Source organism: Amia ocellicauda, chromosome 17 (genome assembly GCF_036373705.1).
Source record: "Amia ocellicauda isolate fAmiCal2 chromosome 17, fAmiCal2.hap1, whole genome shotgun sequence".
Lineage (NCBI taxonomy): Eukaryota > Metazoa > Chordata > Actinopteri > Amiiformes > Amiidae > Amia > Amia ocellicauda.
In genome coordinates, this window is record NC_089866.1 from 11,207,710 (window position 1) to 11,224,760 (window position 17,051).

The 17,051-nt window shown below is 42.0% G+C and overlaps 1 protein-coding gene across 6 annotated transcripts in view; it reads right to left on the bottom strand.

Annotated features, from left to right (window-relative positions):
- Positions 1 to 2,481: 2,481 nt before the first annotated feature.
- The window catches only part of tom1l2a (target of myb1 like 2 membrane trafficking protein a), a 40,785-nt gene continuing 26,215 nt past the window's right edge, over positions 2,482 to 17,051 (bottom strand). For 2 of the 6 annotated variants that reach the window (XM_066690230.1, XM_066690228.1), the window contains exons 10-16: positions 15,853 to 16,018; positions 15,135 to 15,252; positions 14,884 to 14,959; positions 12,765 to 12,830; positions 8,540 to 8,599; positions 7,113 to 7,149; positions 2,482 to 6,964 (exon numbers count right to left, since the gene is read on the bottom strand). In XM_066690230.1, the coding sequence (XP_066546327.1) occupies positions 6,810 to 6,964; positions 7,113 to 7,149; positions 8,540 to 8,599; positions 12,765 to 12,830; positions 14,884 to 14,959; positions 15,135 to 15,252; positions 15,853 to 16,018 (678 nt within the window). In that variant the 3' untranslated portion in view covers positions 2,482 to 6,809. The remainder of the gene's footprint in view (positions 6,965 to 7,112; positions 7,150 to 8,539; positions 8,600 to 12,764; positions 12,831 to 14,883; positions 14,960 to 15,134; positions 15,253 to 15,852; positions 16,019 to 17,051) is intronic. The other 4 variants (XM_066690232.1, XM_066690231.1, XM_066690234.1 and 1 more) reach the window with 2 other exon arrangements.

Below are 17,051 nucleotides of genomic sequence, written 5' to 3' on the forward strand. Positions count from 1 at the left end.
AAATTAAGTTCCCCCAATTCAACTATAAGTAAAGCAGGCAAAGATGGAAAGCTAAGATACATGCTTTTAAGGACTGTGGGATTGTAATATGAGAATTATTATGATGATACAATGATTTTATTGTTTTATGATGCAATACAGCAGCAAAAAATGAAGGAACCTAGACATGTTATAAATGTACAGGTTTATCTACCTGTAGACAGATAAGCTTTAGTCCAGTGTAATTATACAACTCTAGAGGCAGTTCAGAGGAGAGCAACTAGACTTATTCCAAGTCTGAAGGAAATGTCCTACTGAGAGACTGAGGACCTGAACCTTTTCACCCTGGAACAGAGGAGACTACGTGGGGACTTGATCCAAGTCTACAAAATCATGAAAGGCATCGACCACATCAACCCAGAGGAGCTTTTCCAGATCAGCAGGGACACACGCACCCGGGGACACAAATAGAAATTGGGCTTCAAGGCATTCAAGATGGAAAACAGGAGACACTTCTTCACACAGAGAGTCGTCACAATCTGAACAAACTCCCCAGTAATGTGGTAGATGCTGAAAGTTTGGGAACATTTAAAAATACACTGGATAGGATCCTTGGATCACTTAGTTATTAATGGACACCAAATGAACACGATGGGTCGAATGGCCTCCTCTCGATGTTCTTATGTTCTTTCTTATTTATAAGGCAAGGAAAATACTATTAGCTGAAGAAATACATTCATTAATTAGAAAAGTTTCCCCTTCATTGTTTGCTCACACAGAGGGATGCACTAACTTTCTGGTAAATAAATTACATATAAAACAACAACAACAACAACAACAACAACATGAGAGAAGGCGAATCGTACAGAAAACCAGTCGCGGCAAACAAACAATACAAAGCAATGCCAGACAAAAGCTTGAACCCAGCAGAAAGGGGTCAATGCCCTGAGATAGCACAGTGCAGCACATCACAGTTCTCCAACCAGAGGCGCTGTGCTGGATGAATGCAACAGGGCACTTTGTTGCCAAACAGAGATCCCCTGCCTGACACGCTGCTGGACAGCCTGGGGACAGCTGGGAAATGTGCTAATGGGATGACACTGACAGGGGAGACTTGAAACCCCTCGGTTACCAGTACAGAGGAGACACTCCCCCTCCCACGCTCTCTTCAGGATGTTCTGGCAAAGTGATCCCAATAGTACAGCTGACACAGGGTTAGTTAGAGACTGGCTTTGGGGTTGGTTTGGACCAAAGAAAAACAGGAGGAGGTGTGGTTATGGCACTAATCCATCCCCCCTCCCCTCCACCTTTTAACTTTTAAATATTGTTTAGTGGCTTTTAGAGGACACTACCAGAGGACGAGAAGGAAATAATTCAGCCAGGGCTGTAAACACACTAAAGTGAAGACAGAGAAAAAGAGTACAGGACCGAGACACAGTAGGTGGAATGCCTATAATTGTCCGGGGCAAGTGCACAAGATTAAGCTTTATGCAGCAATAGTTATGTCACTGGCAGGTAACACTAAAGTTAAGATTGGTTTGCCTCGTTAGCTTTGCATGTGGTGCTAATCCTTCTGTGCTTTATTCTTCAAGTATGAACTAAACCAGGGGGAGGGGATCAAAAAACAAAATAAGGCTCAAATTAATTTCCCTGCCTGGTGCAGGAATAATCTGAGCAATGAATCAAGGCTTTCTTCAAGCTGCTCGCAGGAGGTTCCCCACATAAACCCGCCCAGCAGAGCGGAAAGCTCCTGAATGCCCTGGACTTGGTTGGGTACTGAACTGCTCGGACAGTAGAGCAACATCGGTCTGTGTCCAAGCGGCTCCACAGAGGTGAAGCTGCCGTTTCAGTGATACAGTGAATTTGAATTGGGGTTTGTTGTTGTTGTTGTTGTTGTTGTTGTGTTAGATGGTGATGGATGTATTCAGTTTTCAGTTGCGTTGACAATAGATTGTCCTCCCAGCCCTGAGGGAAAGTGTAGCAGCTGCACTGATTTTAACCAACAAATAGATATGGCCACTCCCCAGGTTATGTAAAACATAAATTACATGAATTCCACTTTATGTAAAATGTTCCCATGAGCACCTTTTCAGTTACAAAAGCTTTAATACAAGTTAAAAACAAGAAGGGCAAGGAGTGAGATTCGGACTCACGCAAAAAATGATTCCAGCATTGAGTTGCGGAATGGAACCTAAGAAAGTTGGGAAACGTCTGTAATAATAAAAGCATTCACATTTAGGAGGGGTACCATGACATAATTGCAGCACTTTCCATGCATCCCTATGCATCGTAACACACTCTTTTTCCAGTTGGTAGCAATTTCAAAACTGAAAAGCAAACCTAAACCAAGATGTTGACCCACCAGCTGACCACAAGTGACCAAATCGGTATTGCTGGGGCCTACTTTTTCCTTATTAGAATGGAGTTTTGAATATGTAATTGGCAGTCAGTTTAATCGAGGCCTTAATCACTCTGGAAGCAAGAATGACAGGACACAGAGAGTACAGGTCACACTGGTAGTGTTTTTATTGGAGATTAACACATGCAAGAGTCAAACAGCACAGAGTTTAAACTTCAGTCACAGCAGCAGAAAGGACAAGCCATTGTGCATGTGCACACGTACCCACACACACAAATACACTCACTCTCTTGTCGGCAGTGGTTCATCACGAGTACCTAGGAGAAAGGATCTCAGGATAGCTTCTGCCAACCACCTGATCATCTCACATCTCATATCCCCTCAGTCAGACATATTTGTTGAGCTTCTACAAACTATCCACATTGTAATCCATTTCCAATTTGTTTTTTGTTGTTGTTGGCTTGGGTTGTTTTCAGATCATTTACACCGAACACCTCTGCACCTGCTATATTAGAAGCACACACACACACACAAAACAAAAAATAATAAAAATCAAACGCAACTGGAAAGCAAAAAGACACAGAGTTAAAAAAAAGAGGGACGTGTGTTCTTAATCCACAGAGGTCTGCAGAAGGGGAATGCCAGTGACAGTTTGCGGTTTGTTTTGGTTTTTGTGTCCCACTCCACATCACCCAGAATGTATTGAGCTCCAGGAGAATCGTGCGTGTCTGTGTAACTTCACCATGTGGGAAGTGATCTGTTGCAGAACACTGAGGCTCAGATGTCTATAGTCTTCTTATCAGCCTCTCTGTGGATCGCAAGACTCAACAACAGAATGCACTTCATCCCTATAAGCAAACCCCACTGTAATTCAGCCAAACCATACAGGCCATGGTTTGTACACACCTCCATACTGTATGCTCACTCTACATCCTCACTCCTTTGCATGGTTATCGGCATTACTCAGTGTTTAGACAAGCATTTATTTACATGTAAAAAAAACAACAACAAAAAAAACATGGAAAACAAAAAAAAGTAGATCCCATAAAGGATGTCAAAAATTAGACTGACATGGCTAGTTCACACAAACAAAACATACTTAATAATACACATTTAACATGGATAAAATGACCTGTCACTCTCTCTCTCATTTTTACAATTTTTCTTTAGCCTGCTATAACATACTCTTACATGGTGATGCTCGAAAAAGAAGCATAGTACAAACAATAAATTAATCTTATTAAAAGTAAATATCTTCTAATGTTCTACAGTGATTATAGATATACACATGAAAGGTCTCAGCTGCAAGCAACCAGAACTGTTTTGTTTGGTTGTTTGTTTCATTGTTTTCTACAGAACTCTGTAAATAACAGTTAAAATAAGGTACTTGTTGATAGTGTTACATCTTTACCTCGGCAAAGAACTCATTTACAATACACTGTACAAGAAAAGTTCATGTCTCACAAAGTTTGGAGTCGGTTGGGAAAGAATGAAGGGGACCCCACATCCTATGTTATATATTTTAAATAATTACAAATGCTACAAAGCTTAGATTTCATACTATGAGTGGCACAATTGCTGTTTTCAGCCAAACAGCCAAAGTCCTAATAACAGATAAAGGACTGTTCGCCTCATTTAGTACAGGTCAGCCTGCCTCTGACCAGCACGTACTCAAGTGTACAACTCTCCATCAGAGCGATTTGATTTTCCCTCATTACGCGACACCATCTAAGCATGCTCCCCTAAAGCTCCTCCTCTCAGCCCGGTACTCACTCAGATCATCTCAATTCCTGCCATGTCTGCTTCAAAACAATTCAACTGAAAACACGTGCTTCAAAAATGGAAAATAATGACAATAATAATAATAATAATGATAATATTGACCCAGAAAGCGGCATTCTGTATATCCACCATACACTACAAGTATGTGGGTTATGATCAAGAAATGCAAAAAATTGCTTTTTGTTTCAGAATATATAGATTATTTATTGGTATGTGCCCCCAAATGAGTCCTGCTGCAAACAGAAATCCTAATTGTCAAAGGGAGTATCTTGAGAGATACAGCTTTGATCCAGCACAACCACCTGTTTAATATAAAGGAGGCATTAGACACTAGACTTTAAAATATGGAATATTAGAATCTTATTCACAAAGCTGAAGTGTGTGTGTGTGTGTGTGTGTGTGTGTATATATATATATGCATACACACACATATACACACAATTCTGTATAATTATCTTACATCAGTTCAAATGCTTTGCTCTTCTTAAGCATATCAGTCATACTAGTCCATTACATATCTATTGTAAATTGCTTCAATGCCATTGATTTTAGTTATTAATTTATATTGCCTAATCTGTAGGCCTGCAAAATCAAGGCAGAACATGGGAGTGCTGTTCATCCTTTATCTGATGGGTATAGTCCCTCAGAGGTAGATCACGAATGCAGTGGGTGAGCATTAAGCTTTCATCGGGACTGAGTTAGTGTCAAGGTCCGGAGTCCACCCAGTCTAAGCCGGCACAGTAACTGCCAAGGAGGGGACGGACGCATGATCTCGCTACACTAACACTGGAACTATGCATCAGTGTGGTGACAGCTTAACACTATCTCAGATTGCTCCATTTGTCAATCTTCAGCTTTCGCAGTCCTGTACGGAGAGTCACTCTTCTCTCACTGTGTCTTTTTCTGAACGGTGAACTCACCGGCAGGGGAAAGCCGCAGAGCCGGTGATCAGAGACTACAGTGTCTTCTGGAGTGGTTTAGTTTTAATGCTTCCTCTGCCATTGAATCCCCTGCTAACAAAGTTCAGACTTTTCAATCAGGATGCAAAGGAAACAGGAATGAATCTACACAACTCAGTTGTCAGCCATAAAAAGATATACATTTCTCTCTCTCTGGACTGCAACATTTAGAGAGGTGCAAGCCTTCAGAGAGAAAACCCTCACTGCAAATTGTTTCAGGAGATCTTACCAGATCTTCTCCAAAATGCAACCCCCTTCTAAATCCAGTAGCCATAATACTATACTTTAACAATTTATTATTCTGACCTGCTTAGCTTTTTTTTTTTTTGGATTATATACAAGTTTCAGAATTAAATCAAAAGTCTAAATGAAAAACAGAAAGTTACTCCTAACATCTTAGGGCACATTTCAAAACTTTTTCTAAACTGCGTTCACTACAGGATAAATGCAGATCAAGGTACTTAGCCAAAAGTACATTCTTCATTAACGGAATTGACAATTAACAGGTACAATATTTACAAGTATACACACAAAAAGGCAGGAAAGACCTCAGAGATGTCTTGAAGGACATAAAAAATAATAGTATAGGACATAATAGTAATAATAATAATAATAATTAATAATAATAATAATAATAATTATTATTATTATTATTAAAAAAATAATAATCTCAGAGTAGGTCACTACCCATCTTGCATTCCCCTTTCAAATCCTACACCCAGTCTTTTGAAAATGTGCAGCTCATTTAAACTATACCTCGGACCCTCTACAAAGTAAAACTGTCAATCCCCTCCAATCAACAATGAACCTTGCAGATTTCAGTAGGGCCTCCACTATGCTTTAGATGCAGTGTTACAGGGCTTTTAATGCACTGAATGGGCAAAAACCATAGAAATAATAATAATAATAATAATAATAATAATAGACCTGGGTTTTAAACCAATAACAGAGTGCCTCTGGAAAAACACCGCCCATTAAACCATAACAGATGTACACAGAGAGAAGATGCAGGATTAAGACACTGGAACCCCCCTGCCCACATCAAGTACCACCTTTGCTTGAGAGCAGCCCAGGCCACAGCACGCCTTTAATTTAAGTAACCAAAAGACTAAACTAGAATAAAATAAAAACAGATATCCAAACTCAATGCATTCAATCAAGAGGGAAAGGTGTCATAAATCAACGAGTGATCATTTCAGAGACGCATCCCTTGTAGACTGCAAACAATTTGAAATAGGTATTATAAAAGAAAGTTCTCTCACTTATAAGGGCTTTTCTTTTTAGAGCCTCCCTTAAATAACTTTTTTCTTTGTGTGAATTTGGATTAACAATATACTTGTATATGTTAGTCAATTGCCCCTCCCACAGGTAAATTGCATTTCTCCCAAGTTCATTGTATTTTATCAGCAAAGAATTGAAAGGAATTGACTTAAATGTGGCGGACAGAGTATTTGGGATTGGGGAACAGCAAGTGATGCGAGGGGGGGCAGAGGGAGACGGTTAGGGGGAGGGGTGGAGTGAAGGTGATCTGGAGGGGGAAGGGCCTCAGTGTGACGAAAGTAGCAGGAACGGGGGGAGGGGGGGGACGGGCAAAGGGGAAGCCATTCTGTGCTTTGGAGGTCTGATGGAGTGGCGAGTGAGCGTGGGTGGGGTGTGTAGGATGGCAGCTGCAGCTTGTGCCATGGAGATGTGGGTGAGGGGGGGGATTTGCAGAGATACCAGGTGGGCATCTACAAGGCGAAGAGGGCATCCTCGGATCGCTCGGCTTTCTTCCTGTTTCCGCTCGGCGCGCTGGCGGGGGGGGCAGGGTCTCCACTAGGGGGTGATGGGAGGGATGGAACCATCTCTGCAGCTTTGGCCCTCTCCTCTAAGAACTTGTCAAACTCTGGAGATGGAGAAAACAAACAAACAAACAAATAAGAGGTCACCTATTTCCTAAAACCAGATGTCCCAAGTATCTTTTGACTCTCTGTGACGTGTGTTAACGTGGGGGTCACTGAGAGCAGTTTGATTACAGGGATGCAGATCCTTACCTTCACTCGTTACGCCTTCCTCGGCCTCATCTCCTTTCTGTCCGTCAGGGAAAAACAAAAGAATAAAAGAAAAAGACAAATCAAGAGAGAGTTCCTCTTGCTTCTGCCCTGTACCCCACCAACCCCGACCCCATCAGCATCCAGACCAGGATGTCTCTCTTTACACATAACTATATTGTTGATCTAGAGAGGGAAACTGAAGAGCTCAACTGGACTCAAAACAAGCCCTTACTGTGTGGAATAAGGCAGACCCTAGTAGTTCAAGCACACATGCACACACGCACGCACAGACAAGGAACCTAACAGCCCTGTGTTTCACTAGAAAGGGGATTTCCACAATCATCATGCATTTACTAGTTTCACGAAAGTTTCACGTACATTGGAAGAACCCCATTCTGAAAAACAGTGTTTTGTTTTGTGGTAAATGTTTTCTTTTTCTCTCTCATATGTTTACTGTAGTAGCACAATAAATGTAACTCAAATTACATTGATTTTTCATGTTTTCATGTGAAACTGTCTTGAAGAAGAAAAAAAAAAAAGACCCCACTTTGTTTAAAGTGGTGACCACAGAGATACGGCATCATTTAATACTGGAGACCTTAGAACTCAGTTGAGCGACACCCTACATCCTAGACACCGTATTCCCCACCCATCCGCTGACAACACTATCACCAGCTCCTCGGCCTCTGAAAAGAGTGATGCCCATTTTGTCGTCCATATTAAGATATAACGGGCTTGGGGCAGCGGTCTTGAAGTCATTATAAACAACCATGGAAAACTCAAAACACGTGACTGTGTGGAAAGCCTGCTACATTTCACCTGTCAGTCTGTCAGCGCGGAGGACATAAAAAAAGATCAATTTTCAATTGAATAACAGTGTATTTCCCCAGTATCCCAGCTCTTTTCAAAAGAGGGATACCCTGCTAAAATACAATTTGAAATGGACCTAAAAAGACTGGGAGAAAAAGCACATACAACAAAGCTCTCCATTTTGCAACAGAGAATAACAATTATAATACAAATACATATTTAATAAGATGAGGTATCAATCCTCTTCCACTTTGTTTTCTAGCAGCTGGTCTTCAGCAATGTACTGGATGGGTAATGTACATTGATCATTTTAAGTCTCATTAAGGTCCTTTCTGGCTGCTGTTAATGTTCCTCTGAGAGTCAAAAGAAATAGCGTAAAGCTTTACAAAGATTCTCTTCTGGCAAAGCAGGAGTAAAAAAACAAGAACCAAAGAAACCAAACGCATGCAAACACAACAACAAGGTTCTGTCCGATTAAAAGGAAAAGATGGAGGAAAACCAAAAATCTAGATGTTGAAAATCAATCTATAAATAACTCAAATCCATCAAACCCAAAAGAGAGGAAAGAGAGAGGGAGAGAAACAGAGGAGAATGAAATCAAGGTAAAGAAGTCTCACCACGTCAGTACAGAGCCACTCCTCAATGTCATCCATGACAGAGGACTGCGCAACAGGAATCTACGGAGCAAAGCCAGGGACAAACCAAGGCGGGCAAAGCCACAAAATACACCCAAAAACAACAAAAAACAAAAAAACAAAAAAAAAACAACTTCAACGTAAATCTGTAAAAAGGCACAATTTATTGAAAACAACCCCCAACCCCCATTAAAAAATTAAATTAGAAACAAAATAGAAAATTTAAATAATAATAATAATAATAATAATAATAATAATAATAATAATAATAATAATAAAAAAAGTAAATAATACCAAAACACACGCACACACACCAATACGTTGCAACTAGGACAAGAAGCAATACAATACTGCATGGCTTCATGCAATGGCAAAGGGAAAAGACTGAAGAGATCTCAAGGCCAGTGCTGTAGAAAGCATTTGGTGCTCAAAAGGGCTGATTTGTCAAGTACAGTTTAGACTGGGAGGGGCGGATGGTGGGGGTAGATTAACTACAGAGTGCAGGTTCACTTTGTCAAAATAAATCAATAATTCTAGTTGTGGGGTTTTGTTTCACAGCCAGGAAACTTGCACAGTGTCTTAACCTGTGTTCTGTGGGGGACTGCAGCATTTTATTTTTATTTTGACCTAACTTGATTTATTTTGGTGCTTACTGTGGCATAATTATTTGAGAGACTATAGCATCAACAGCCCAGATTACACTGCCTGGACTCACAGAAGCTCAGAGTCGCTTGCAATGGGATGGATGCAACTGCTGATCCCACTTCATCTGTAGTGGTAATGCAGAGTGGTAATCGGAGGTAAAGTAGTATCCAGGGGAAACTACAAGAAATAGCCAACCTTTTAAGACCATTTATAATGCCAGAATTAAGAGAAAAAACAGTAATCCAAAACAAATTGCAATCCCAAAATCGAATTATATTCCAGTGATACAAGCAATCATTTTCTTTTTCTATATTTTTTTCCCCCCCAAGAGAACAGTTAATGCTTGGAATTAACTTGGAATGGTTTGACATGTCACATCTGGCAACGGTTTGCGCCGTCATGGTCCACAAAAGTGACACGTTGGGGATCCTTCAGCAGACGAGTCAACAGCTGGACTCTAGCGTGACTCAGACTGGGAGGCTGACGGACGCTGAGCTCCTCCCCCCGCCAGAGAGAGACTGCGGGCTTCTGGCTGCAGCTTCTGGCTGCGGCTTCAAAGAGCTGCTGGCTCAAACACTTAAGTGCTGGGCAGCTGAAGGCTGAGGACTGCAGTCTGACGCTAAGAGGGAGGGGAGCGAAGCTGCTCAGAACGGTCACAGTGGGATGTGCACATTGCTGGTCATGGCTGTGCATGTTTCTACATGCTGTGTCACAGACCATTTGGGGGAGGAGGGGGACTAGCTTGTTTGAGATTATGTATCCCTGTTGGGTACATTTTCTGCAACTTTCCAGCAAGTACTAAAGTACTGCTCAGGGTGGAGAGGGAGCATTATAATCCAGTACCCATTTCTTCTGCCACTACTGGGACCAGCCCATGTGGCATCCTGGGAACAGTGACAAATCTGTGATCAGCTGCTTTGCAGAATCTGGATTTTGAAATGAACTGTTTGGGACAAATCCTTGGACAATGACCAGCTGACCAGCAGTGTCTAGGATTACAACTTGGCCATCATATAAGACAGCCTCACTAGTTGCATATGATATGATGGGAGTTTTGTTTTGGTTCCAGGCCCTTGAGATGTGCTGCTGAAAGCAGCTGCGTGTCTGATTGGAGCCAGGGAGAGAAGTGATGCTGCTTTTATAAAGGTGGAGCTACAGGGGCTGATAGTTATTATCCCAGAGGATCTGTCTTGAAAAGGGTTATCCAAACTGGCACAGTGCTCACCAAAGGGATCATCACCATTATGCGTTTGGCCGATGTCTTAATCCTAGGATCTCAGGGAGGGATTTATCACTAAGGGGGATTTTGATTAAACACAGCACTCAAAATTTCAACATTTTTGCTCCCTCACACAACGTCACGTTTGGGGGGGAGGATTTAGCAAATATCCAAGGGATTAGTTTCGCAATTAACTCCCAAGATCTTAACTAGACTGCTGCATTCTTCTTAAGCCTTAGCAAACACTGGCAATAGAAGGGAGTGCGAAAACAACCAGCAGAGCCAGTTCCAAAGTGAGGTACATGAATCCTGGCAGGATGAACCTAGCCGAAATTGGCAATTTCAGAGTAGGAGACTCTCAAAGATTACCTTTTATGGTTTTATGGGGGCTAGAATTAAAGTCTGTGTCATCAGAAACGAGAGAAGGAAAAAAATAAAAATAAAAGGTTTCACACATTATAAAAAATTATATAGGACTGCATTATTCATTCACACAGTTTGCATTGACCTTGAAGAAAGAGGAAAAGAGGTTCAACTACATTATCGAATGGATAATTTGTTAGTGATTACAATCATCTAGAGTTTTAAGATTAGGTCGGGTTAGAAACACTACTGCCTGAATCTAAGATTTAATGTTTTAGTTTGTTTTTAGTATTTAATTAATTATTTGTTTTTTTAAGAAGCTTGGATTTCTAGATGGTTATCGGGATGGGAGGAGACATTTAAATAGTTACTGAGTCTTTTAGAATTAAACCATATTTAAAAAAATAAAAAGGTAAATAAATGGATGAAAACAGAAGCCTGCTCTTTCTCCACAAGCGTGTGTTTTCATTATTCTAAGACACATATGTGTATGTAATTGATGGGTTTTGGAATGATATACTAGGAATCACAACAGTAAAAGGGATAGAGTACAGGGAAGCCATTCTGTGCTTGGTGATCTCGCACTGCTCATTTTGGGAGATAGTGTGGCACCCCCTGTGCATGCAGGGTTTACTGCGTCTCTGTGGAGCTCAGCCAAGAGTGACCCGACTTCAGTGGGAACAGCCAATCTGGTAGTGTTTAGCCTTACACACATCACCTTAGTGTTAGAAAATCAAGGAGAAAAATCAACTGAAAATCATACCTGCAGAAATCATAGTAACAAGAATGGCGAGGATGTGGATGAAGAGATTATATATAATTTAGATGATAATTGAATTTAAAATGATAATAATAATAGTAAGTTTAACTGAAATCTAAAACAGCAAGGATGAAGGAAAGATTTAATTCCCATTGAGGAATTTCAATAATAATAATAATAATAATAGTAATAATAGCACAAAGCTTTAATTAAAATAGGCGTTGATGAGGAATGAAAGAATATGAACTTATGAAAAAACCATATCAACAACGCTTTGAGGGCTTGCCCCCCCAGAATAGAAGGTCATGGTTTACAAACCATTCAAGAAAACGCTGCTTCGCCAGCTGGGGACATCGGCCTCGCGGTGCTGACTGGAACCTGCTCCGGGGTGGCTCCCAAAGAGCAGGATTCCAGACACACAGATTATAAGAAAACTCACCTCAGGTTTGCACCCAAAAAAAGATGACGCACCACATCCCAAGATCGTTTTCTCATTGTCAACCGTTTAGCTGACCCCATTGTACTCTCAGCAACTTGACCCAAACTCTAGATAATGGGGACATGTAGGCCGCGCAGGGAGTCCACAGATGCAGCTCTCGAAGTCAGACTTAAGTTTTGTATTACAGGATACCCAGTTTATAAGTAACACCATAGGGGATATTAATATACACAGTGTCAGCTGTGGTCACAACAATTTGTTTGACTGCTCTGTCAGTACAAACAGGTAACCCTGCTACTGCTTACTGTAGAAACATTTTTTTATTTCTAGTTTAACTACATTTTGATCATGTTGTTTTCATATAGGAAAAATATAAATTGTACATTTGCTGCGGTAATATAACATTATATTAAAACCATAGCTTCCACGAAAATACAATCTCTTCTGTTCCCTGGGTACCTGCCAATAAAATCATATTCTACTGCACGTAATGGACTTTGAACTTTGACCTAAGAAGGTGAAAGACTTTTTACCTTTATCCGAGATGGGTTAACCTCATACGTTTTTTCGGTGCAAACCCTTAAGTGATAACTTTGTTTCCATATGCGTCTAAGTCCCAGTGAGGCGCTCGCAGGCTGGGAATGGGAAAGGGGGTGGCCTATGCAAAATCTCTCCCTTTTACCGTCTGATCGAGGGCTGGGTGTGACAGGACGGGGGACAGGGGACAGCAGGGATGTCAGCGGGAGACACTGAGGGACAGCAGTGCTGGTGAAATCCTCACCATTCCTTGGGTAATAAGCCAGCTGTCTATTGGTTCCAACTCTGGGTTACCACCTTTTAACCTCAGCTGAATCAACAACAGAAAATGCCTTATACAGTGAAGCAAGAACAACAGCCCAGAATCAAGTATATAAACTGCATATAAAAATAAGAAGGAAAAAAAAAAAAAAAAAAAAGAAGAGGAAAGAAATTTCAAACTAAGAAATGAGAGAGAAAAAAAAATACAGGCAGAAATTCATCAACAAAAAACATGCGTGCATGAAAAAACCCTATTCCACAGGCTGACCTCCCTCAGGCTTGTAGCTCCGCAGCGGGTGGGGGAAATTGTCATTCTCTCAGTCTCTTGCTCTCGCTCTGTGTTTTCTGAATTGTCAGTGAAAACTAGCTCTGTCTTTCCTGCGGTAACATCTACTTCAAATGGAAAGCTGTACAAAAACCTTGCAAAACAACAGTCTACAACTCACAGGGCAGGTGGAGGGGAGAGGAGGAGATGGGGGGGATTAATACAGACACCCTGTATTGCAGCTTGGATTGTGATGGGACTGCGTTGATGTTTGTACAAATGCCAGCTTTCGCATTCTCAAAATAGAAGTAAATCTCTGCACAGCTGTTTCTTCTTCGCCTCGTTGTGTCCCTGTACTTGGCTTATGTCGGTGGTCTGCCCTGCGTGAAGGTGTGTGTGTGTGTGTGAGCCGCCAGAGCGATACGGGCGCACCTTCCGATAGGAGGCAAGGTCCAGTCTGCTGTACGAGGTGGTTTTCAAGAACAGAGGTCATGTTTGTAAAGGAGGTAAATAGTGGTGCTTTTGATTGCCTTTCCACGTCATCAGTAGCAATTTTTGTTTGATAGAGCTAATCAAAATTAATCAATAAAACAGCCTGATTAATCTTGGTTAAGACAACCAATATGTACAGAGCTGTTTCAGTTTGTGGAGACAATGATTGGAACTGACTGGAAATACTCAATGCATACATGCTCCTGAATGAATGCTCTTGAATAGTTTCAAGTACTCATCAATTCCGAAAGCAATATCCACACACAAGTAGTCCCCTACACAAGAAAGTGATTGCAGATGAGCTACATTATTACACCCCCACTCCAACACACACAACATTTCACCGTCTCAACTGATTGCATCGATTCCTCAGCTCTAATCAAAAGCCCTCTGACTGGATCGTCTAGACTGAAGACAGGCATTGGAGCCACAGTTTCTGAGGGAGGTGGGAGTGGGGGGAGTCCAGCTTAGGTTGTGCCAGGAATAGGCCTGACATTACCAACCCCCCCAACCTGACACCGCCTCACTGATGCAGGGTGGAGGCGAAAATGGCTCTGCTGTACCCACAATTCAAGACGACGGAGAAAGTGCGAGAACTCAGCTAAGGTTTTTGTGTTTAATCATCTTCAACCTCACTGCATATTTTTAAAATGTATATTAGAACACATATACTATATATATTAGAACTGCTGTTGAATAACAAAAACGGCTCATGCGTCAGACTGAGGATGTGTCATCGGCATCACCTTTCGCGTTGCATCACTGAGTAGGGCTCAAATGCAGCTGCAAATATCGAAAAGCCTGTGACAGACCCCTACTTATCCAGGCCAAACCATCTAATCACACCTCCCACTCCTGGATTCAGTCAAGCCTGCTTGTGACCATCTGTGCCCGTGAAGGTGACAAGATTTAAATTTAAGTTTTCTAAAGGTCGTGTCCAGGGAAGATTGACTCGAGCTGATGGGGACTGCGACTGATGTGAGTGGCGATGTGCAGATCGAGTTTTAATGACATGGGGGGTGAATGCAATCTTGCTTGAAGAGCTCGTGCAAATGCATTCAGCCCCCCAACCCCCCAGCCTGCTGTATCTGTATAGGTCAAGGGCCTGTCTGCAAAGGGGGAGAGGTTAGTCTGGTCTTGAATGCCTTTGTGTGCACAGCGCATGTCAGCAGCACGCTACAGAGGATACCATGCAGAGACAGAAACACACGCTCAGCATCGGAGCGCTCCTACAGCACAGCACCACGCATTGTCCACACAGAGGGAGGAAGAAGGGGGGTGGCGGTTGGGAGGGGGGGGGGGAGAAAAACTACAGCTCAGTGCTCGGCGGCAGTGGCAGACTTACCCCTACTGTATTTTGTTGCCTGACGTCCAAGGCAGAGGCCAGGCCGCCCAGTGCCTGGGGGTCTTCGTACTTTACACTGTGAGAAACACAGGGAGCGTGTGATTACAAACAAAAGTTGTCTACAAAGCCATCTTAGTACTGTGGCAGTTAGGAGTTTGTCTGTGGCTTGATTCGGTGTTGTATACTGTTGCTTTTTATTATTCGATCGCTTGTCTGTTTGTCGGGATTCTGCCTCGCAGCGAGGGGCTTACTTTTTACGCTGATCAGCCAGGGAGCTGGTTCTAGTCTGTGCAAACATGTCGAACTCATCCTGAGGGTTACAGCTGGGCAGGGAGCTCAGTGTCCCGCTCACACTGTCTGCACCGATGTCTGAAAAATCAACAGAATAAAATCTGTAAAAAATATAGTTGAAAGTATGTAAACCCTTCCTTTGAAAAGATGAACTGTGGTTTTTCACCTTGTCCAAAAAACATTGCCACTGAAATTAATTCTAATTATAAAGGCTGTCTTTTCAGAGCTGGTGAAACACTGATTCAGCCCAGGGAATACTGCAAGATGTTCACGTCTCCTGATGTAAACCCAAGCAACTAGCTTGGCACACATCTCGTACCATCTCAACTAGTATTCAGCTTAAGTTGACAGTAATTACATCATGTGCAAAGAATGTTTTGTGTACGGTCTGCCAAAACATTGTCCCTTGAAAGAGTATTTTACAATGCCTATGGCACTCAAACTGGGATTACTGACATGCTTTTAAAATAGTACAAAAATTTACTATTTTAAAAGCATGTCCTTTACCAAGACACATTAAAAAACAATACAAGTGAATGTGAACAGGATACTATGACTACTAGTATTTTTTTGTATGGTAAAAAAAACATAACAACTAAAAGTGATTAACTAGGTCTAACCTTCAATTAAAACACACAATGTATTGAATCAGATAATTTTCTGATAATGATCTCTGACCTAGTCCAGCAAGCTGTGTGGACAAGGACGCAGGAGTGGACAGGGGAGCAGTGGCTGGCAGGCTGGACGGGGGGGCTGGGGGGGCCACGCTGACCATAGGGCTGACCACCGCTGGAGACCCTGGGCCCAAGTCGATCAGGTTGTCCTCCGTGACCTCGCTGAGGACCTGTGGGCAGGGACAGACGGACGGATGGACAGACAGATTGACAAACAGACAGACAAATGGATGCAGTCATACACAGGCAAAAGGAAAGTTCACCACACTCAAATCACCGGTGGCTTTCAAAGCATCCTTTCGTCTGTGATTTTACTTTTGTAACAGAGTACTCAATTATGAACAACAAATCAAATTCAAGATAAGTTGTTGCTCCCCTCCTTCTCCCCCCGCACCCATAATCCCTCTCAGAGGAATGGAATACTGTTTTCAGTGCTGAAAGCAGAGCTTGAAAGGAGAATTAATGATCTGTAAACTCATGAGTTAAACCTGTGGGGGAATCCTGGGGGTTGTGGGTTAGTTTATGTTTGGGAATTTTCTAAAACAAGGTCCTTTAGCCCTAAATCTCTGGACTGGCCTGTGAGAGAAACTGGGGGTGGACATCCCGGGATCACAAAATACTGATGCAAGGGGAAGAAGAGACTGTGCCCACTTCAATACTCATTAAGCAAGAGTTCAGGATTAAGAGCTTTAGTGTACCTGGATTTATTACACAGGTATACAGTACACAGGAAAACGCTGAAATGGTTTGCGTTTGCGGTTTGTACCTGAGCCCTGTGGAGTACGGAACGAGAGTGAGTCACCACTCTCTGCAGAGCTTTCCTCATCAGCTTAATTACACAGAAGCTTTGCACCAAAGATCAGGCAGTACAGTACAATTAGGAGCATAATCTCTTATAATTAAAAGGATGTAAGAAGCTTAACCAGTCTGTGTGTGCTGGTGCGGTAATTTTGTGGAACAAAAGTCAGTACTACTACTACTACTACTACTACTACTACAAGAACAAGAACTATAACAGCTACGACTATAACATCAAATACTGGTACTACAAAGAACAATAGAATACAGAACCACTACAAGACCAGCCAGTAATTCTATCAGTCACACCAGTGGGAGAGAGAAGGCCACAAAGAGTCGAGCTCCATGTTCCAGTGCTGGGATGGGAATGTATTTCTGCATGGGACTGGGAGGGAGTGGGAGTCA